The 20,531-nt window shown below is 47.6% G+C and overlaps 1 protein-coding gene across 2 annotated transcripts in view; it reads right to left on the reverse strand.

Moving 5' to 3' along the window:
* Positions 1-20,531, reverse strand: part of LOC119379499 (actin-binding LIM protein 3) — a 618,577-nt gene that overhangs the window by 331,024 nt on the left and 267,022 nt on the right. Inside the window, exon 9 of one of the 2 annotated variants that reach the window (XM_037648799.2) lies at positions 12,728-12,799. The exons of the other annotated variant lie outside the window; for it this stretch is intronic. Within the exon in view, the coding sequence (XP_037504727.1) occupies positions 12,728-12,799 (72 nt within the window). The remainder of the gene's footprint in view (positions 1-12,727; positions 12,800-20,531) is intronic. 2 annotated transcript variants of the gene reach the window in all.

Consider the following 20,531-nt stretch of genomic DNA (forward strand, 5'->3'; position numbering starts at 1 on the left):
AGGTCGGCATAACGCTGCAAATTGGTATCAATATCCAAATGTCTGTTGTAAACAGATCCGTTGTAACGAAGTTATACTGTACTTGACACGCATATGAAATTGAACAGACATATAAATATATCTTTACATTGCAAAGTTAAACATATGTGTTATCACATGACAAATATAAACAAAAATGGAGTGGAAATTCATTCATGCATGCTATGCCATGATAAGATGACCTTGCCCATGCAATAACACTATATCTCTTTATTAGACGCAACAAGAGGATTGAAGCCACCACTCAAAACATGAATAGTTTAGGCACTGTGTAACTCGAAGACTGCATACAACTGTACACCCTTGGGGTGGGTACAGCCCGCCATTCCTTGAATCTGGTAGCCTTAACAAACCGATTTTCTCTCAGGTTTGTTCGAGAGATAATATAGTTTTCTTTATTACGCAGAATACACCTGTACATCAATGTTAACCTATAGTCAAACAAAACACAGGCATACTATCATATTTAGGAAAAGAATACTTTATATTAGATAGCCAACTTATGCTCCATTTTTGCTTCTGCGTTAGTTGATGGTTCAAAATATCCACACCGTGACCCTGAACAGTTGAAGCTGATACTCATTGTGAGAAGAGGTTTATTGGAAGTGCATTCCTGTGGCGACTCAATGAACAAACACAGCGAGTCAGGGCAGAGCACCGTCCAGAAAGGTGCCAGCGACCAGCAGCACGAGGCAAGCAAGCCGAGCAACACCCAGCGCTCCAAGCATTCGCAATAGTGCTGACCGGCGGCACGTCTTCTTCACAATTCGACCCCGCCGAAAAAGAGCCATCCTGGCGACCTAGGAGTCTGGAGGCAGAGGGCTGTGGTATTGCTTGAGACGGGCCACATGGACAAGGTCATGTCCACGCCGGTGCATATAAGATGAGGACACCGGCTCAATGAGAAAATTCACCGGGGATGTTTGTTCGAAACGCGGTAAGGGCCCTCATACTTTGGGACGAGTTTTGAACAAAGTTCTGGTGTTTGGTAAGGAACAGCCAGCCATACAAGAGATCCAGGGGAATAGCTGGGGCTTCGAAGTGAGTCAACATCATTTTCCTTCTGGCGCTGTTGCTTTTGGGATGTAAAGGTGCGCGCGAGTTGGCGGCACTCTTCCGCTTGTCGGGCAGCTTCGGACACAGGTGGGGATTCGGAAGCGTCAGGACGATATGGAAGGAGAGTGTCGATGGTGTGCGAAGGTTCACGTCCATACAGCAGAAGAAAGGTGAGAATCCCGTGGTAGCCTGTGTCACAGTGTTGTAGGCGAACATTATGAATGGAAGAACATGGTCCCAGTTACCATGATCAGATGTCACGTACATCGTGAGCATATCACCGAGGGTGCGGTTGAATTGTTCTGTGAGCCCGTTAGTCTGCGGGTGGTATGCAGTGGTCTTCCGATGAACAACGTGGCATTCGAAAAGCAGAGCTTAGACGACTCCTGAGAGGAAGGCTCGACCTCTGTCACTGAGGAGTTCCCAAGGTGCGCCATGTCAAAAGATGAATCGGCAAAGGACGAAAGACACTACGTCCCGCGCTGTGACACTTGTCAGAGCAGCAGTTTCGGCGTAGCGTGTCAAATGGTTCACAGCGACTATGATCCACCGATTGACATCAGGTCTCATCGGAAGTAGGCCGTAGAGATCAATGCTGACGCGTTCGAAGGGTTTGGCAGGGCACGGAAGTGGCTGCAAGGCTCCAGACATGCGTAAAGGCAATGATTTGTGACGCTGAAAGCTGGCAGCCCTGAATAAATTTTCGTACAAAATTGTACAGTCCGCGCCAGTGGTAGCGATGGCAAATACGTTCATATGCTTAGAAAACAACGGCATGGCCACATTGTGGATCGTCGTGGAAGGCAGCACATATTTGTGATCTTAAGCTGCGGGGAATGACCAAGAGCCATTTACAGCCTGCGGGAGCGTAGTTCCGTCGGTGTAGCAGCCGATCACGAATAGTGAAATGGGCAGCTTGGCGTCGGAGAGATCGGGATACAGGAATGGTCGATGCTCCAAAAAGATAGCCGAAAAGAGAAGCAATCCACGGGTCACGGTGTTGCTCAGTAACAATGGAGTTAATGTCGAGAGACGAGACTTGTGTGTGCAGTTCATTGCGCAGCCCGAGTCCGGAGGTAGAGGCGAACGGGACAAGGCGTCCGCGTCAAGAGTGCTCGAGTCCGCTAAGATAGATGACGCGAATATCGTACTCCTGAATTCGGAGTGCCCAGTGTGCTAGTCGGCCAGAAGGATCTTTCAACGTGGCGAGCCAAGGAAGCGCATGGTGATCCGTTACCGGGCCAAGCGGGCGACCGTAGAAATACGGGCGGAACTTGGTAAGTGCCCATACTAGAGTTAATGAGAACTAACAGACAATAAAGCCAAGGAAAGTATAGGGGGTGTTATCTGTAGTATTTAGAATATAAATGTGAAGAAAGTAAAGTGGACGAAAAGATAACTTCCGCCAGCAGGGACCGAACCTGCGACCTTCAAATAACGCGTCCGATGCTCTACCACTGAGCTACGGCGGCGGTCATCCTCCCGTCCATTTTATGGGGTATATATGTGCATTTAAACCTTGGAGTGTTAGTCAGCGCCAATCGCAGCCATGGCAGCGAGTGTGGAACACTCTTTTTCTGCCTTTCTGGCGTCACGTAGCACGTGATCTGTTTACGAGCTGGCAGCTGACCAATAACCCCTCGCATACTACCTGAAGGCTTCAAGTCTGCCAGAACGAGACCCTTGCTATGAATGAAGGAAAGAAGATGACTCTTAAGGGCTTAAGAGCCCTTAAGAGTCATCTTCTTTCCTTCATACTAGAGTTAAGCACTCCTTTTCAGTGACGCTGTGATTGGTCTCTGCTTTTGTCAGCGTGCGACTTGCACAGGCGACGACGTATTAGGAGTAGCCGGGCTCACGTTGGGTGAGGACAGCGCCAAGACCGACCCAACTAGTGTCTGTATGCACTTCAGTTGCAGCTGTTGGGTTGAAATGGCGAAGGATGGGAGAAAAGGTGAGCAGATGACGGAACGTAGCAAACGCGACGTCGCAGTCAGGAGACCAGGAGGAGAGGTTTGTGTCACCGCATAGGAGCTGGGTCAATGGCGACATGATCGACACGAAATTTCAGACGAAGCGCTGGAAGTAGGAGCATAGTCCGACAAAACTTCGAAGCTCTTTGATGGTAACAGGTTTCGGGAACTCGGCGACAGCACGAAATTTCACAGAGTCGGGTAGAACACCGTGCTTGGACACTATGTGGCCCAAGATGGTCAGCTCCTACGCGGCAAAGCGGCACTTATTGAGGGTGAGTTGCAGTCCAGCTGTGGTTAAACACGTCAAAACCTGTCTGAGCCGATGTAGGTGGGTAGGAAAATCAGGAGAAAAAACTACAATATCGTCGAGGTAGCATAAACACATAGACCACTTGAGGCCACACAATGTGTTGTCCATGAGTCGTTCAAACAAGGCAGGTGCATTGCAAAGCCCAAAGGGCATCATGTTAAATTCGTACAGTCCGTCAGGTGCAATAAATGCAGTTTTCTCGCGATCAGCTTCAGCCATTGGGAGCTGCCAGTAGCCAGAATGTAAGTCTAAGGACGAGAAGAATTCTGCTCCTTGAAGGCTGTCAAGGGTGTCGTCGATGCGTGGCAAAGGATAGACGTCTTTCCGCATCACCTTATTTAACACTTTCCTGTCCGCAGGAAAATAGGCCAATTTTGGGTACTCTTGTAAAAAAAATTGGACCATCTCCCCGAAGGGAACCCTGATGGGATGCGAAGCAGCAGCGTTGCGCACGGGTGGCGTCACGGGTTGAACGGCGGTAATGCGGGTGCTGCGGTGAGCGCTGGAAGATTCGTTTGAAGCGAAACTCTGTGTAGCGTTTACTGGTGTAAACGTTTGTTTGAAACGCAGACACGGGAGGCAAGCGGGCGTTGGAGTCGGCAGCTGCAGGCACTCCGGCGGGTGAGGGAGAGCGTGACGTACGCGCGCACCTGCGAGGGAAGCGTGCAAGGGGAGCGTGACGTCAACGCCCAGCTGCGGCGTGACCTACTTGGCACTGCTCCAACACCTGCGCCGAGGGAAGCACGTTGCCTCGCGTTTGCGCTGACGGAGGGAGAGCGTTACACAGGGTAGTCAAAGAGCTGCTTTGGATCTAAAATTTTTCAACTGCCACAGAATATTATTGATACTACTATAATATATGATATGAACTTGTAGAAGAAGGAATGAACTTTCTGATGGTTTTATTTAAATTTAAGCAAACATTTCTAAAGAATTTTCCAAAGAAAAACTTTAATAGGAAAATTTTCACGAAAATGAGAACACTCTGTAAAAACATCAATGGTGCTTTGCACCAATTGAACACAAAAAGATTTCGAAATATACATTTTAACTAAAAATGCCATATCCAATATCCATGCAAATATAAGCATTCTATCTCTAGTCGTTATTTAGATGCAAAAGAAAACAGCCCTAGTGGCTATCGTGCCACCACGCAATGCAGTTACGTGATGTAGTGAAGCACAGGTTTTGCGCATCGTGTTTCGCAGGAAGCATTCGTTTTCTATGTTACTTTTTGCTCAAGAGTATGCATTCATGCGTATTTATTAGTTGTGCTGCACATCCCGGCGATTATTTCTCAGTTAAAGAAGATCACGCAGAAATCGGCGGCCCTGACAAAACGCCACGCGGCACTACGGAGCGGAATGCCAAGGTCCACTCCGGGTCGTTCTCTCGCGCTAAACTCCACACGTTCAGCAGCTGCCGGCAAGTGGTCCCGCCTAAACGATGTTGATACCCCGCAGATAAAAACTACGACCTTTAGAACACACCAATATCTTTCAAACAGGCGCGGCAGCGACAACTCGGTTCGGAGATCAAAAAAAGTTACCGGCGATTACCTGTTGGCGTTCCGCAGCTGTTTGACGCACTTTTGCTGTCTGTGCTGAAGGCCGATGAGTCAAAATCATCTTCCGAGTCTGCGCTGCTGCCAACATAAAAAAATCTGACTATGTTTCGATGAAAACGCTTATGCCTGCTTCCCTAACAAAGTATCAGTGGTGTCTTTTCCAGACTTGCAAATTTCCACAATGGATGGCAGACTTGTGCTTGTTTAAATACCTGGACAAATGTGTGCAATTTCAATAGCTTGCAAGGCAACTTCTGTGTCCGAGAACTGGCCTCCAAACAGAGCTGTACAACATGCCTCTTCTGTACTGCTAGAATCGACTTGCTTGAAAACATGCTGAGCACAATTATGGTAGAGCCCACGCACTGCAACTTCAGCTGTCATGACAGCCGCTCTGTGATGAAGTTCACTGACTACCTCTGTCTAGGATACCTTGAATATACCGGCATGAGACGTCAGTTACCGCCCAAGCATGGAACGTCTGCCGGAGCATACTGCTTGAAGCATCTGCGATGGCGTTTTGATTTATCCATAGCGAAGCGCACACAGTTGTCTCTGCTCAGGGATCTCATGCTGGTGTTCTCGCATTTGCACTGCCACTTTCATACATCTTCTGGTTAGCCTTCTCCAGATGGCACATATTCATCACATGACATCTTTGGCAGGTTGAGCACGTAACCTTGCAGTGACAGTCATGTGCCCTGTGACCTTTTGTTGTGCAATGAAAACACCTCCGAAATATTTCTTTCTTTTGCAATAATGAGAAAGCAATCAGGCAGACTTCAGCAGTATTTCGACTCAATTTGCATAATGCACAGCTCTCCAATACTTTCGTGGTGTTGTCATGAAGAACTGAATATGTAGGCTTAGAGCGTGAAACAGGCACCTTTGTATAGGATTTTCCTAATGGCTATTTTTTCCTCAGTGATTTGCAAACTCGCTTTTTTTCTAAGCTCTCCAACGGATAGAAACTTCGAAGGTGGTCCAGCTCAGTGATGGATGACCTCGATCACTTGTCGTCCCTATGGCGCGAGATCTGTGGGGTACTGCACCACAATGTCGTGTGGTAAAGCATGCAGCAACAGGGGCAGAGCATGGAAGACTGCGCTAAAGTGGAAAGTTGGGCAAGTTGGTATCGATCCATGATGTTGAACGATGCAAATGACAAAGGACAGTTTAAAAGAAAACAGGCAAGGCGCTGACTCGCAGCTAAGTTTAAACACATACAATTGGAAAATATACACAGTGGCGCACAAAACACAGAAAGAAAAAACAAGAGAAGAATGCGATACACACCACACTACGCTGGCTTGAACCAACTGAAGGCAAGATCCGAAGCCTGGAAAAGTACTCTTGCTCAAACCCAGTTCAATCGCCGAAGCACTTCTTCAACAGCTCTATGGCATCCTTATGGCACATTTCTGCGGTTGGCAGGCCCATAATGACTAATGCCGCATCCCTCTTCAAGAAGCTCAGGTAGTTGAATTTTTCCGTTGATATGAGGCAACCATTGCGGTGAATCAGCTCGTCGAACTATTCCCAGTCACCAGCAAAAGGGGTGATGGTAAACTGCAGCAGCTTGGGTCCGGATGCTTCCAGCATACTGATCAGTACCAACAAAGTCTGATCTTTAAGTGTTGCTGATGCAGACTAGACTAAGCGATCTCACTTGCTAAGCAGCTCACTCATGATGCTAGTAGTGTTGCCCTCGGACTCCACAAGAGTGCTTGAAATTTTGATCAGCTATGTGGACCTCTAGATCCTCAATGTCTTGTTCAGCTCATCACTGTTCGCCTTGAGACATTCGTACATAGAGTTGAGTCGATCAACGGTGGTGGTTTCATAGCTCAAAAGAGGTCTTACCTCATTGATAATCCTGGTGTTCAGGGATGCCTTGTTGTCTGTTTCGATTTCAGCCTCACTATGACAGCCAGTTCACTTGTAACCTTTGTGGTCTACAGTGGTAACTCCCAAGTCTTCGGCACTAATATGTTTGAACTGGCATGCAGTTCGCTGGCTTCAAGCAATGAGGTTTTAAACAACAGACAACACCATAGTACTACCTTGCACATACTTTCTTTGTGCCGCCCTTAGGTACGGTTTAACCCCTTGAGGGTTTTCGCCGTACATGTACGGCAGAAGCTTCCTGGTACCAAAGGGTTTTCGTCGTACATGTACGGCATAGCGTTTATTTTTAAAACGCGCGCCTTTTTCGATCATTTCTCTTGCTTGGCCTGTGCTTCCGCACTTCGGGAATACGTGGAATTTTTTTCACGCGCCAATGTCTCTGCGTTGTGTTTTTATTTTGCTTCCCAAAACGGCGCGCCAGCTATCGCTTGCCCATCCGAGCGCGTTCGCGGTGCAGCTGGTTTAAAGTGCGCGCCTTTTTCGATCATTTCTCTTGCTTTGCATGTGCTGCCATGCTTCGGGAATACGTGGAATTTTTTTCATGCGCCGATGTCTCTCCGTTGTTGCTTTTTTTATGCTTCGCAAAACGGCGCGCCGGCTATCGCTTGCGCAACCGAGCGCGCCCGCGGAATGGTTGGTTTCAAATGCGCGCCTTCTTCAATCATTTCTTTTGCTTGGAATGTGCTGCCACGTTTCGAGAATACGTGGAACTTTTTTCAATGCGCCGATGTCTCTCCGTCTTTTTTTTTTTTTTTCGCTTTTCCAAAGCGGCGCGGCGGCGTTCAGATGCGCATCGGAACGCGCGCACGCGGTGCGGCTGGTTCCGATTTCGGCCTTCGGGTAGTTTTCGCTTCTTGTGCCCGCGAAGCTGATGGCTGTTTGGTTTATAATCTCTCAAAGGGTGACCGCTTCTTACTCTCTCGTTTATTGCACCCCGGGGCGCGATTACATCTGTTTCCGTGCGGCGCTAAATTACACAAACGACACCGCCGTGATTGCGTTTCCTGTTTTGGGGTCTCGGAAAAGCTAACTTCGTCTTGTTGGCGATGAGGCGAAGGATTACTGTAGATTTTTCACTCGTTTTACTTTCCGGACGGCCGCACAACTATAGAGCTTTCTTCCGTGCGCTCACTGACGCAGTTCGCTTACGCTATGGAAGCGCGCGCCGGCTGCTCTGCTGCCGGTGAGTCGAGCAGCGATTCTTCCGATGCGGACTATTCCCCAAGTGCCGAATCAGAATCTGATTAATTGGATTTCAGTTTGTCAGACGAGGATTTTTTGACTAGTTTAGACGCCGATGACGATCACAGAGCGACATCTGAAAAGCGTGCGCGGCGAGCCATGCTTCAATGACTATCACACGCTGAAAAGTTTTTAGTGTTAGAGCACGAACATTTTTAACCGGAAAAGTACTCTGGTGCGCTTATTTTTGTATGTCTGTGAGCTATGTTTAATACAATGCATAATTTTTCTTTATAAAAAACTGTTAAGCTTTCTTTGTCAGGATTTTGCTTGATTTTACTGCGAATAAACCATGTGCATGTAACAACAAAAACGATTTTTTTGTCACTTTACGGTCACGAAAAAAAATTTTAGACAATTTTTTTCTTAAATAGAATCGTATGAAGAATTTATTTCAGCAATAAAAAAATTACACATTTTTGGACTGGATTTCGCGAAAAAATTCGACCCTCAAAGGGTTAATAAGGTTGCACTATTGCTAAACTAGCACAATGAATAAAAGACATGCATGCAAGAGCTGTATGCTAGCATCCCTTGTTTCTATTGTTTTCGTCCAACTTTGCACCCAGAATCAAATATGTAAGCCTTCCTTTAACCACACAGCAGTGGAACCATGTGGTAAGTCTGCCAAAGCTTGATTCTTCAATTTCATTTATTCTGTAGTTTGGTAGTATTCTCGCTTCACCTAGCTTTGCCATCTCATAATCCCACCCATGCTGGCAGTAACTTTGTCATTCTGGCACATCATTTCAAGTTATGGACATTGATAAAACTGATTTTCTGAATGTCATGTCTTTTCACTAAACCGATATTCGCCAGCAAGGCTGTTCTTAATTACTTAGTTCACACACTTCCTAACTGCGATATTGCCACGCAAGCACACACGTGTGAAAACATTTTGTGAGTGTTAGGAGAAAAGCCTGAGCAGCTCGTCGCAATCCAAGCACCACTATACGAAGCAACACTGTTCCTTATAAATCGGCCAAGGTGGCCACGCATGTGGTGACGTATTGAAAATGTCCAAAAGGTGTCTCTGAAAGTTTCTCTTTAGCTTTGCTTTTGTACACAACACTATGGCCACCTTTAGGCCAAATGCTGCAACTATCAACTTTATTTTCTAATCACAACTGGTTTGGACGAGGCCATCTTTGTTGTGATAGCACCTTTGCATGATCAGTGAACAAAAATGGAAAATAAGACGACATGATACCAAATGTGGAAATCAATTAATCATTTGAAAAAATTATTTATGCTACTTTATCTACATGTTCCAACAGAAGCCTATCTGTACAAAAGTTTTGTTCCTTTCCTGTGACTTAAAATTACAGTAAAACCTCTGTGATACGATCACGGCTCGTACGAATTTTTCTTTGGTCCCAGCCAAGGCCCATTGGCCTGCAATGTAACTGAGTACGGTTGCTGCGAACAGGTTTTCACCGCACAGCGTTTGATATGAACGTACGCTACCGCGCAGGTACAAACAGGTGCTGTCCGCGCTGTCGCGGACAACGTTACTAGAACAAACTCAGTTTAAAAGCTCCGCCGGAGAGGCGGTCCGCGTGACGGTCGTGAGAACTAGTGGCGCTGCAGTCACGTCTAGCTCCCGCGGCTAGCGCTTGTGATCGGCGCCGCCGATGTAGGAGCGCACGTGGGTTACAGCGACGTCTGCGTTTTGTAAGCTCGTCCTTTTTGCGACTGTTCTTGACCAGGCTTAGCGTCTTGTACGAAGACACATGCATGATGTACGGAGCGTAACGAGGACGAACAGATTCACGGTGCGGTATGCCGACTTGCTTTGCGCCGGGCTGCAAGAGCGGCTACCGCAACGACGACTCCGCTTCACGACACTTCGGACCTCCGAAAGATCCTACGCCATTGAAGCTTTGCATCGCAAAGATAGAAAGCTTACTGCGAAATGCAAGGTCTGTGACGTTCATTTTGAGAGTGACGACATTGTAAAGCAATATCGTCGTGTCGTTGCGGGACAAGAAGTTTTGATCCCACGTGGAAAGGGGGAACTCGCGCCCGGTGCCGTGCCGTGCTTGTTCCCAGTACTTCCACCCCACATTTCAAAGCCAAAATGTTCGGGACCAAGGTGCAAATCCCCCCAGAAAATGCACAGCATCCCGCGAAAGCCCAGTGCCCAGTTTGGAGAAGCCACCGGAAACAGAACAGCAAAACGAAAGGCAGGCGATTACCTATATACGCTACCGAGACTGAGAGTTGCATCACACTAACATTCGATCAGTTGTCAACTATGCCTTCAAAGCAGTGGATTTTCGAGAGATTTTATGACGAGGTTTCGGAACAAGATGTGCGGAATATTTTACACTCGCCAGCTCGGGAACGGACTGCTCAGCGCAAAAATTTGACACGGTACACATATAGAAAAGACGAAGACCAGCGCTGGTCCTCGTCTTTTCTATGTGTACCGTGTCAAATCTTTTGCGCTGAGCAGTTTAATAATGGAATACCAACTAGCCCAATCCCACACTTTGCTTCGGGAACGGAGACTTACTTGTGCAAAAGATAATTGTAGTTGACGAGCAGTTTAACTGCGTAGTGAACAGCTACAGCACGAAACGCAAACGGCTGTCGTATAGTGTAAGAAGTGCTGCGGGCATAGAACATCTGCTCGGTGAAGTTGAAAAACTGCAGTTGTGCGAAGGAGTCAATAATGTCGACTCTTCTAGCGAAAGAATACGCACGAATTGCTCGGTGCTCACATCACGGCCGATCAGTTCGAATTGTTTAAGGCACCCTTGAAGGATGCAACGTAGAAAGATGCGACACCGAAAATACAACTATCCGCTGAAAAAATTGCTCAGAGACGACGTTCATGCGATGTAATCGCACACTGAGATTTCATTTACAGAGTTCTCGTAAAAGTTTCTGATTTTGGGTCAATATACCTTTAACCGTCGCGAAAACTTGTCTTGCAAACATTGCAAAGCATTGGTGATGTTTTACTAGAAAGTTGTTTTCAATAAATTGTAGACAACATGAGTATTGTTCTTCTAAAATGTTTTTGTATCTCGAGTAAGTACAATTCTTTGTACACTCTAAAGGTTTTTACAAACGTGTTGGGTTGTTCTTGGTCTAGATAAGATGGCAGCGGCTAAAATTGTGGTGGTAGTTATAAAAATTACGCTGAAAACCCTCATTCGCTTAGAAACTCCATTGCTTGGAAGTTAAGCGCAATGTAGACAGCTCAAATATAGACCGAACATCGATTCTTAGCCAATCAATGAACAACGCACGTGGGCCAATGCGTACAGACGACCTTATGCATGCATATCCACCTAAGTAGTCCGCAAATGAGGTGCGCGAACGTCGAATGAAAGATAGATAAATGTTTGAGTTTGCCACTAGTACAATAAGAAAGTTGCCGCGCAGTTGCCGCGAGCAACTGCGCGGCGGACCGCAGCGTTATGCCGTGGCAGCAGACGACGCGCCGATAGTGGCGCAAGACGGAACTGCAGCGCCGCTAGTTCTCGCGACCGCCGTTCGGACCACCCTCCTCCGCTGGCGGAGATACGGAGCTTTGAAACTGAGTTTGTTCTAGTAACGTTGGTCGCGGAAGACGCAGCAATCACGCCTGGGCACGGGAACCCAAGCGCCGGCATGTGCGCCGCGCCGGCAGTTTGTCAGTGTAAACCTTCAGTGAGGCGTCTTAGCCCCAGAGATTGTGCGCGCCAATCTTGGAGACCCTAATGCGCCTTTGTGTGCCTTTGCATTTAGATTACAGATGGTGTTGGCATCGCACACTTTTTTTTTTAACATGTCGAAGTGCTGCTGTTGCTGTACTGTGTTTACACGTGCCTGCCATGTCGATGCAAGCCATGTCCGCAGCATCATAAATCCTATGAAAGGTGGACAAAGGGCGAAATAGGAATCAGATAGTCTTGGCGAAGGAGCATGGCCTTGCAACGTTAACATGCACGAATGTTGAGGACGCGCACACCTGTCAACTCTCCGATTGTGCTAGCACGGCTGTAAATCTCCCGAAAAACAACCCAACAATGCTGCGATAAGAAAATAACATCAACAAAGGACAGCGGTTCTAAAATTTTCAGGCCTTCATCTATCGCGTGCAAAGCACTCGGTAAGTCACTTTTGGCGCAGTACTCTTGTGTCATGCGGAAAGACGTACAAAGATTAGGAAAGGGCTACTAGCTGTCACGGATCACAACACACCTGGTTCATGAATTACATGCGCGCACAGGCCATATATTTACGAGTACAAGTACGATCGTTGACATCTAAAAACTTCACTGGCAATCATTCAGAGCTGTTCATGCATTGCTGCAGCCCTGAGAAACAAATGAAAACTTGCGCCAGCTTTCTTTTGTCGCATACTAATTTTCCATGTTTTCTGGTTATACAAATTTCGGATGATACAAATAGTCTTAGTGAGCCTGCGAGATTCGTATCACCAAGGTTTTACTGTATTTGCTTGTTCCTCAAAAGTAATTTTGAAAATCTTAAATCTTCAATAAAAATGTGACTTGGGGGAGATAAATAAAAGCTTTTGAGTGAACTTAGAAGCCTGCTGTGGCTTAAATGCTTCTAGCATATCACTGCAGCCACTGTAGCCAAACAGAATGTGTCAAAGGAGTCATAACAGACCTGGTTTTTCAAAGAGTCGAGTGGGCTGGCTGAACGGAAGCTCTTGGGGCTGGGAGGATGCGTGCCAACAGTCTAACAAGCAAGGAGGTCCATGCACCAACAAAGGGTACAAAATCATCAGGCTTCACAGACATTCATCCATGCATACATCCATGCTTTCTAAACTGCACAAATAAAAGCCTGTACAAACTGCGCAATAAGTTAACAAAGGAATCAATAAATAAAAAAAACATTGCACAGCCAGAGTATCAGCCCCATAAGTACACTGTCTAAAAAAGCACCATAATTGTCGCCGTGTGATAGAAACACGGAGCAATCACTCTCATAAGTTAATACCTTTACTGCATATGTAGAGGGACTGCTACACACACGAACCTGTAATCAAAGGCAAACACCAGAATGGGTAAAGCCTTAACAGAAACAAAGTTCATACCAAGTGGGACGAGTACACATGCCAATATTCACATTGTGTAGTAATAAAGGCTGTCTGACACATCCCTCTCCAATGCTTTTAATGCAGAAAGCTTCAATGATCTCGTATTTTAAAAAGAGCCTCTGTAGCTACAAGCCATGCTAACTAGCCACATGAGCAAAAGTGCTATGCTAAATGTAATTGCACGGACTTGTTCAACGTCTAATTGATTAAACAATGAGACACCTACTGCTCTGTTTCACATATCAATATTCCACACGTAAGTGGAATTTGATACCAGCCTTGCAGGGTACACACACTTTGCAAGTGCTTAACATCACACCACTCTCTTCTATTGACTGAACACAAGCCTGTTCTAACGAGATAGCGATAAGGATCCGGTGTCGTAAGCGTTGTTGGCATTCATCGTGGTGAGTGAAACAAATAAAAATTTGGCAATTGAGCTGCAATCAAACCCAGGCATTCTGCATGGCAGTCAAGTATGCTACCACAGAGCCACACCAGAGCTGGAAACTGCTTTAGAAAAAGACCTTATACAGGCGTCACGTCAAGAGAGCAGCTACATTAGCAGGTATGTGATATTGCATGCGAGAAGCATAAAATTGCACCAGCCATCACATAATGTCAATTGCATAATGAGTAAGTCATTTAAAGCTGCCCAACCATTGCATTGCAAAAGGCTCAGCATGAACAAAGTGCGCAGCTGCGTGTAGGTGCACGTATTGCCTTGCAGATGCACAGTGGGCACTGTACATGCAGCAGGTGCCCTAGGGGAGCTTACAACGATGCACGGACACTCCTTCCTCAAAAGACAGTCCATCGAGAAGCAACGCACGCCAAGTGAATGAGAAGGCGATGTAAACAGGGCAATGCTTAAGTGTCCTCCAAGTTTTTTACCCTCTATTTATTGGCAGCAGTCTTTAACCCATTCCCTACCCTAGATGGGCTGAGCTCGTCCACACGGTTCGCATTGTTCCCACCGAAGACAGCTGGGCTCGTTCAGGCTAAAACAAGCGTTTGGCAGGGCCGTAGTTTACCTACCCTGACCCATTTTGTTCATTTCTCTTTGGCTTCAACAGACGGCGCGGCAAAAAAATTTAAAAACGGCTCGAAGCATGCATTTCAGCCAAAAAAGAAGTTGATTCTGGCAGCGACTCCTCTATTTTTCTGTGCCTGGGCGAAAGAGAGGAGCGCAATGGGAACCGGTTGTCGGCGTTAGTGCAGCTGTTAGCTGCCAGGCGCCGCCACCGGAGTAGATCCGCCGTCGCGTCGTCGCTCGAGGAAGCGAATGCCGTGGCTGCATTCAAAGCTGCTATGTGGTTCAGTTTTCAGCTGTATTCGCGCTGTTTACAGTATAATGAAAACTTGTAAACGGGAATCAGAAGCGCTTGTCATCCTGGGCAACCAGAACGTTTCAAAGGTATGTGTCATTCGCGGCTATTTGATCGAGAAACTCGCGCGTCATCTGCTAGGCCCATACCAGACAGCGCATGCCAGTGATGCGCGGAAGATTGTTTTGTCATCGTTACGTTCGCTTGACTGAGAGTCGGTTTTTGACTGTCTGAAAGTGGTAGTGGTGCAGGTGGGCCCCCTGGCCCTTCTCACATTCTGTCTGAAAGGGGATTTTTGAAAGCAGCATTTGCCAGGAGCTAATACGGAAAGCTGGGGCGCTTAAAGTTCCTTGATGTGCACTACTGTATGCTGGTGTAGCACACTATACGCAAGCCTAGAGTTCGTGCGCTAAATAGCACCAAATGTTACTAGCCTGCTTACAGGGATATACGTGATCACCCATTCCCTTCGTAAAGCTTTTGACAATTGCATTTGTTGCCACTGGGAGAAAGCAACAGCTGGTGCCAGAAAATTAACTCCACCATTTCAGAGCTTAAACCAGTTAAATTGTGGTGGTACAAAAAACAAACAAAAACAGCTGCATATGCCGCGCGCTTCCTACAACAGTGGCTGATGTGTGTGAACAGACGCTGTTGTTCAAGTCTAAAGTCGTAGTGCCGACTCTCAACTTGAGCCAATGTGATAGGCGTAAAAAATGCGGCCTGTTGTTAGTTGCTTGAGTTCACCTTTGTATTTGTGGACGGATTATTATAGCCTCAGTATCTGGTTCCTCAGCTCTCTTTCTTTTCTCTTCCATTTGGTCTTTTCAGTAGTGAGCAAAGTAGAGGCCGATTGGCTGTCGACCTGGATGCTTTTTTTGCATGGGGCAGCCTGCCCAGCCTTGTGCACGCATTCATTGTGACACTGTACATGATGATTGTCGGTTGTTCCGCCGGTAGCGCATGTGGTGTCCATGGGCTCTGATTCTTCAGCTTCGAGACGTAATGTCAGCACTGCACATGGTGGCGTTCGCGAGGCAGCGTTGTACTGGTACGTGCATTCGTTGACTGTTCGGACGCAGCACGGTCACATTTAGTGATACTTTCCATGCTTGGTTCAGTTGTTACCTTGGGCTGCAAAGGTGAAGGGTAGTCTGCAAAGACTGACGCTACTGCATCCTTCTTAAGCCACCGCTTATATTCTATGAAATCATCGGGTCGTAAATGATGGCTACATGTTCTAGAGTAGCTGGAAAATGTATTAGGAGACCAATTATCCCGCCTAATTGCTGGAAGCCACCTCTACCGAACACCAGCGGCAGCTGCAATTTCATGGAACGACAGCCAAATAGTGTATAAAGGCGAAAGCCTTAGATGCCTCATCAGAAAAGAAAATTGAGCGTCAGCAGTGTCAGCACGAGTGATGCAAAAAATAATTACGTGATGACGTCATCATATGAAGTCACAGATAATAAAATTTTGTGACATCATCGTGACGTCGTCATATCACATCTTCGCTTGGTCAAAATGGGCCAATCATGGCGGCAGCGCATAACCATCTGAGATCCAGAAAGCTTGCAGTGCCTCCGATCCTTGAGGCTGTAAGAAAACCACGTCAGGTGCAGAAAAATCTCAGAGGGAGGCAGGGGATGTTCAATACATTGACTGGGAAGAAAAAAAAGCCGATGGCTTTCGCCTTTCAGTCGTTATAGGTGAATGCATAAGGGGCCCTGCGAGGTTTTTTTTTTGTTGTTGTTGTTTTGTTTATTAATAAAGAAAAATAAGCAAAAGACAATAGTGATTTCTTTCCATTCAATTTGCCAAGTGGAACACAACAGTACGACATACTAAGGCATGTGAATGACGTAGCTGCAATAGCCTGAAATAGAAAATAAAACGCAAATGCTTTCAAACTCAAATGCAAACATTGAACCGGCAGCACGGCCTGACAGACTGTCTGCCGAATCAAAGACCATCTAGTGTCTTTTTATTGCCACCACGGTCAGAGCGTGATGAAAACAGCGCACCGCTGTGTTAGAGTTTCTTTCCATCCCCCCTGTACCTGTGAAAGCCTGCGAGAAGCACGAATGCAATTAAACTCGGATGCAAATGCGAATTCGTGAGCTTCGTAATATGAGCGGCCACTCAGGGCCAGGTTCCCATAGTCTACTCGCACAGCGCCACCACGCGTCAGCGGCGAGCGGAGGCGGAGCGCGTGCTCAACGGCCCGAGGAGAGTGTTCGCCCAGGCACTAAAAAAACAAGAGGAGGTGCTGATTCTGGTAACCGGGACCAAAAAATGACAACTTCGTCTGTGCGTGTGCATACCGGCAAAAGCTGCGCAAGGAAAAAATGCTTGCTTGCCCAAATTTTGTCGGACTCTGAGAATGAAGAAGGATTTCAGTTCTGCGAGTGTGGCAGCGATGACGCAGAGTAGCATAACTTGTCTAACTCACTGAATTTGGAGGACTACTGTATCTGGATGCCAATACAGTCGAACCCCTTTATAACGAACTCGAAAGTTTCGCGAAAAGTGGTTCTTGTATATAGACTCACCCTTAAAAACGTGCACTTAGCGGTCAAGCCACTTTTTTTTTTCTGTGCACATTTATTAAAGTGCTAACAAGCCCTCCGGTGAAAAGCTAAGCCTTTTCAAGTCGTGAAGCGACGCCCGCTGCGTGCTGACGAGTGAATTAACCACCTTTGCAATGAACTGACACCGTTTCCCCGACGCACGATACCGCCACGAGGAGCCGATCATCCCTGGCCAGTTGCGTGCAGCGTGTCGCCTACTCGGCCCACAGAGTCAGTGCCGGGCCACTTGCTGTATACCGTATGCGCGCGTTTGTATGTTCTTCGTGCCTGCTTTATTCTGAACCGTGCACGGGTGCGGCGAGTAGCCTGTTCGTTCAACGCGGCGAAGACAAGCATTCTGCAAGCAAAGCACACTCCGCAAAGCTCTCGCGGCCTTGCACGCTGTCAGTGCATTTGACGTTTCTCAGTGCAACAACAGTGAGCAACTACTTTCGTTTCTACAAAGCGACGCACACTTCTAAAAGTGGTCTCGCATGTTACGGCGGCGGCGAACGGCAGCACTGGGGGGCTCGTACCGCCATCAATCCGCACAGGGTATGCCACACGTGCAGCTGACTGCGATAAGGTCGGTTATAAGTCATAGTTGCATGTTCATCGACAGCCGCCACCTCGCATTCGCTCTTTTCTGATGCTTATTCGCGAAAGCATCGCTAAACACCAATCAGCCAGGCTCTGCCGTTACCGAAAAGACGGACGACCTTTTGCGGCACACTGTGGCGTCGACGAGTTTAAGGACACAGTGAACCTTTATGCGATGAAAAGTTGGTTATCACTTGTTACGTTTATGCCTTCTTGCATTCCAAGGCATTGTTTGGTTCATCGTAGGCGGTTGTAGCTGCAGAGAACGGCGTCAGAAAGGTTACCACACGAAAGCTGACCGCAAGGCTGCCTCCTATTTTGTTCCTCACTGCCATTGAAGAAACGCCTGGAAAGTGAGCGACCTCACTCGCAGCGCCCAAAATCTGCATGCGGTGCTCACCTTCGTGAGTAAACTGGAGCGGGTCACATGCAAGCACGCGCCCCTCTCATGCTTTAGAAGGCCTGTTTTAACTTCTTTTCGCTTCGTATGCGTCATATTTTTACCGCGACTGTGTCTGAAGTGTTTGTTGTAAAAGTAGGAGGCTTTGAAAAATGATCGCTATATGTGGATGCAGCTTCAATGGCTAGCATAGGAAAATCGTAAGTGCACCCAAATATGGTCGTTATAACCGATAGATGGTTTGTGGAAATCGAGCGCGCCCTCCCCTTTGGCGCCTCGTTCCCCAACTAGCGCGTGTGCTGGCACCGCGCGGCTCGAGCGCCGGGAACCGCCGTCATTCGGCGACATGGATACCGTGGCTACGCCGCCAGGCCTTTTTGCTTGGTGCGAGCCATGTGTTGGTCTTCCCCGCACGAGCCACGCGTCCGGACATGCCGCTAGCCTACGTCACCGCGCTTTGCCTGTCCTCAATGGCCGCCAGTGACAATCCCCTCTCCTGTGAGCTCGCTTCTGTCTGGCGCTGGCTTGGCCCGCGTCAGATGCTCTCAGGCCTGCACGAGAGGTTGACGCACTGCCCTGGCAGGCGGCTTCTCGTTCGTGTGCTCGACTGCTGCCCTTTGTGTGATAGTCGTAGCGCCGCTGGCAAGCGCACTCGATCAGTCTTGCGGAGTTCCCTTTACGGCCTGGAAGCCCGTGACTGTCATACTGTGCTGCATCTTGGGTTAATAAACCCGTGTTGTTTGTTGACATCCTGCCTTGAGTGCCTTTTCTGCACCATGACGGAGAGTCGACGAACCCAGCCGTAGCGTCTTTGTTCGCTGCGGCAGTGGAGAACGTCGCGTCCCTTCCCGGTCGCCTTGTAGGGTATGCTTCGTGCAAAACCTATCTCCACAGGTTATATATGGGATCGTTATAAGTGGGTTCGACTGTAGATGTCAACAAACCCCACCAGCACATCTAATGTTATTTTTCACAGACTCTCTTATCATTGTGCTTTACTTTTTTTTTATTTTAAAGAGACATTTACTGCACCGACGACTTGAGCTGCTCGGGCACTCACCATGGTGCAGTGCAGTGAAGCGTATCATTAAGAAAATATTTTGCGTGGATCTTGCAAGCTAAGCGCCTTTAAATATGTTTTCAAGTTGTTTCAGCACACGTAGAATCATGCAGGCAAATAAGAAAAATCTGCATTTTTGTATCGTTCCTGGCCAAAAGACTCTGTCAAAAACGGGTTAATCCATGAAGCACACTTGGACAAATCTGACAGCACACGACTCTGCTTGTGTCTGTTGCAGTGAACTTTCCTGTAAACCGGACATACACACTGCCTGGTTTGTACGAGTGTCAGGTAGCACGGTTATCCCGTTTGCGTTTTCCTGTATGTTGTGTAAACATGATAAAGTGAGGACCAAGTACACTATTCCAGCTTCTGTAAAGAAGCTGGAATAGTGTACTAATGGCTACAAGAAAAATCGAGCAGTGAATCCCTGTGCCTTGGCAAGTAATACATGACTTGCAAGTGACGTCACTTCCTGTCTTCCGTCCATCATCACCGAGCACATACATCTCAGTGACCGTGCTGTGTTTACGTTCGTGCGCGGATCGTTCGGTGTAGTCCACGTGTTTTGATCGTTTGCCTTGCACTTATGAAGAAACAAGAATCGTTCAGGAAATTATGCAGCCTGCAGTGTCGTCAGTAGTGTCACACGTAATGGTTAAAACAACTTCGCACGAGTCACCTACAGCGGCGCTCTTCGCCACCTACACTTTGTGGCACACAAATTGTTGCAGAAAACCATGGCCCAATAATGCGCTTGGCGCACAGTCGGGGTTCGTTTCACCAAAGAGTTAAGAGGGCCTCCCAAAAACAAAGGCGCGATTGCTGTGTCCAATTCGGTGCTTCACATTGACAAAAATTGACCTCACGCATAACTCCGTGGTGATACACTCAGCAAAAAGGTGAGGAGATTTGGAAGCATAACTTGCCTGTTATGAAGTGACACCCGCACACACAAATCTTGTGCAACGTCTGAGGTCCTTCCTGTTTACGCGCACATAAGCCATGTGCTCTGCTTCTCGGACAGCTCTTTCGTGGGGTTGAACGGGTTTGTGATCACGTTTGGCAAATAGTAAGGCCCCGCATCTGGTCTTTTTATTGTGACAGTAATTATATGGACAGCCTCGACGAGTTTTTGCCGTCACCGTCATGTCCTTCCGGTATGAAGTCCAAATTGATAAGGTCCCCCCGCACGCTGTACGTTCTACCGCGGGTAAAAGCGCGTGAGCGGGGCGACGAACGCGGCCAAAGCAGACTTCAAACGAGCCGGCCTATTTCTGTCGCTCGGTGGGTGCATGCGACAACATCACACCGCTCGGGAGGCCTGCCTGCCGTCGAAGCAGACAGGAAATGCCCCGTCTTTAATGAGCCCCAAAGACGTGAGGGGGGGGGAGTCGCGCAAGGAGC

The sequence above is a fragment of the Rhipicephalus sanguineus genome, chromosome 1, assembly GCF_013339695.2.
Source record: "Rhipicephalus sanguineus isolate Rsan-2018 chromosome 1, BIME_Rsan_1.4, whole genome shotgun sequence".
Classification (NCBI taxonomy): Eukaryota; Metazoa; Arthropoda; class Arachnida; order Ixodida; family Ixodidae; genus Rhipicephalus; species Rhipicephalus sanguineus.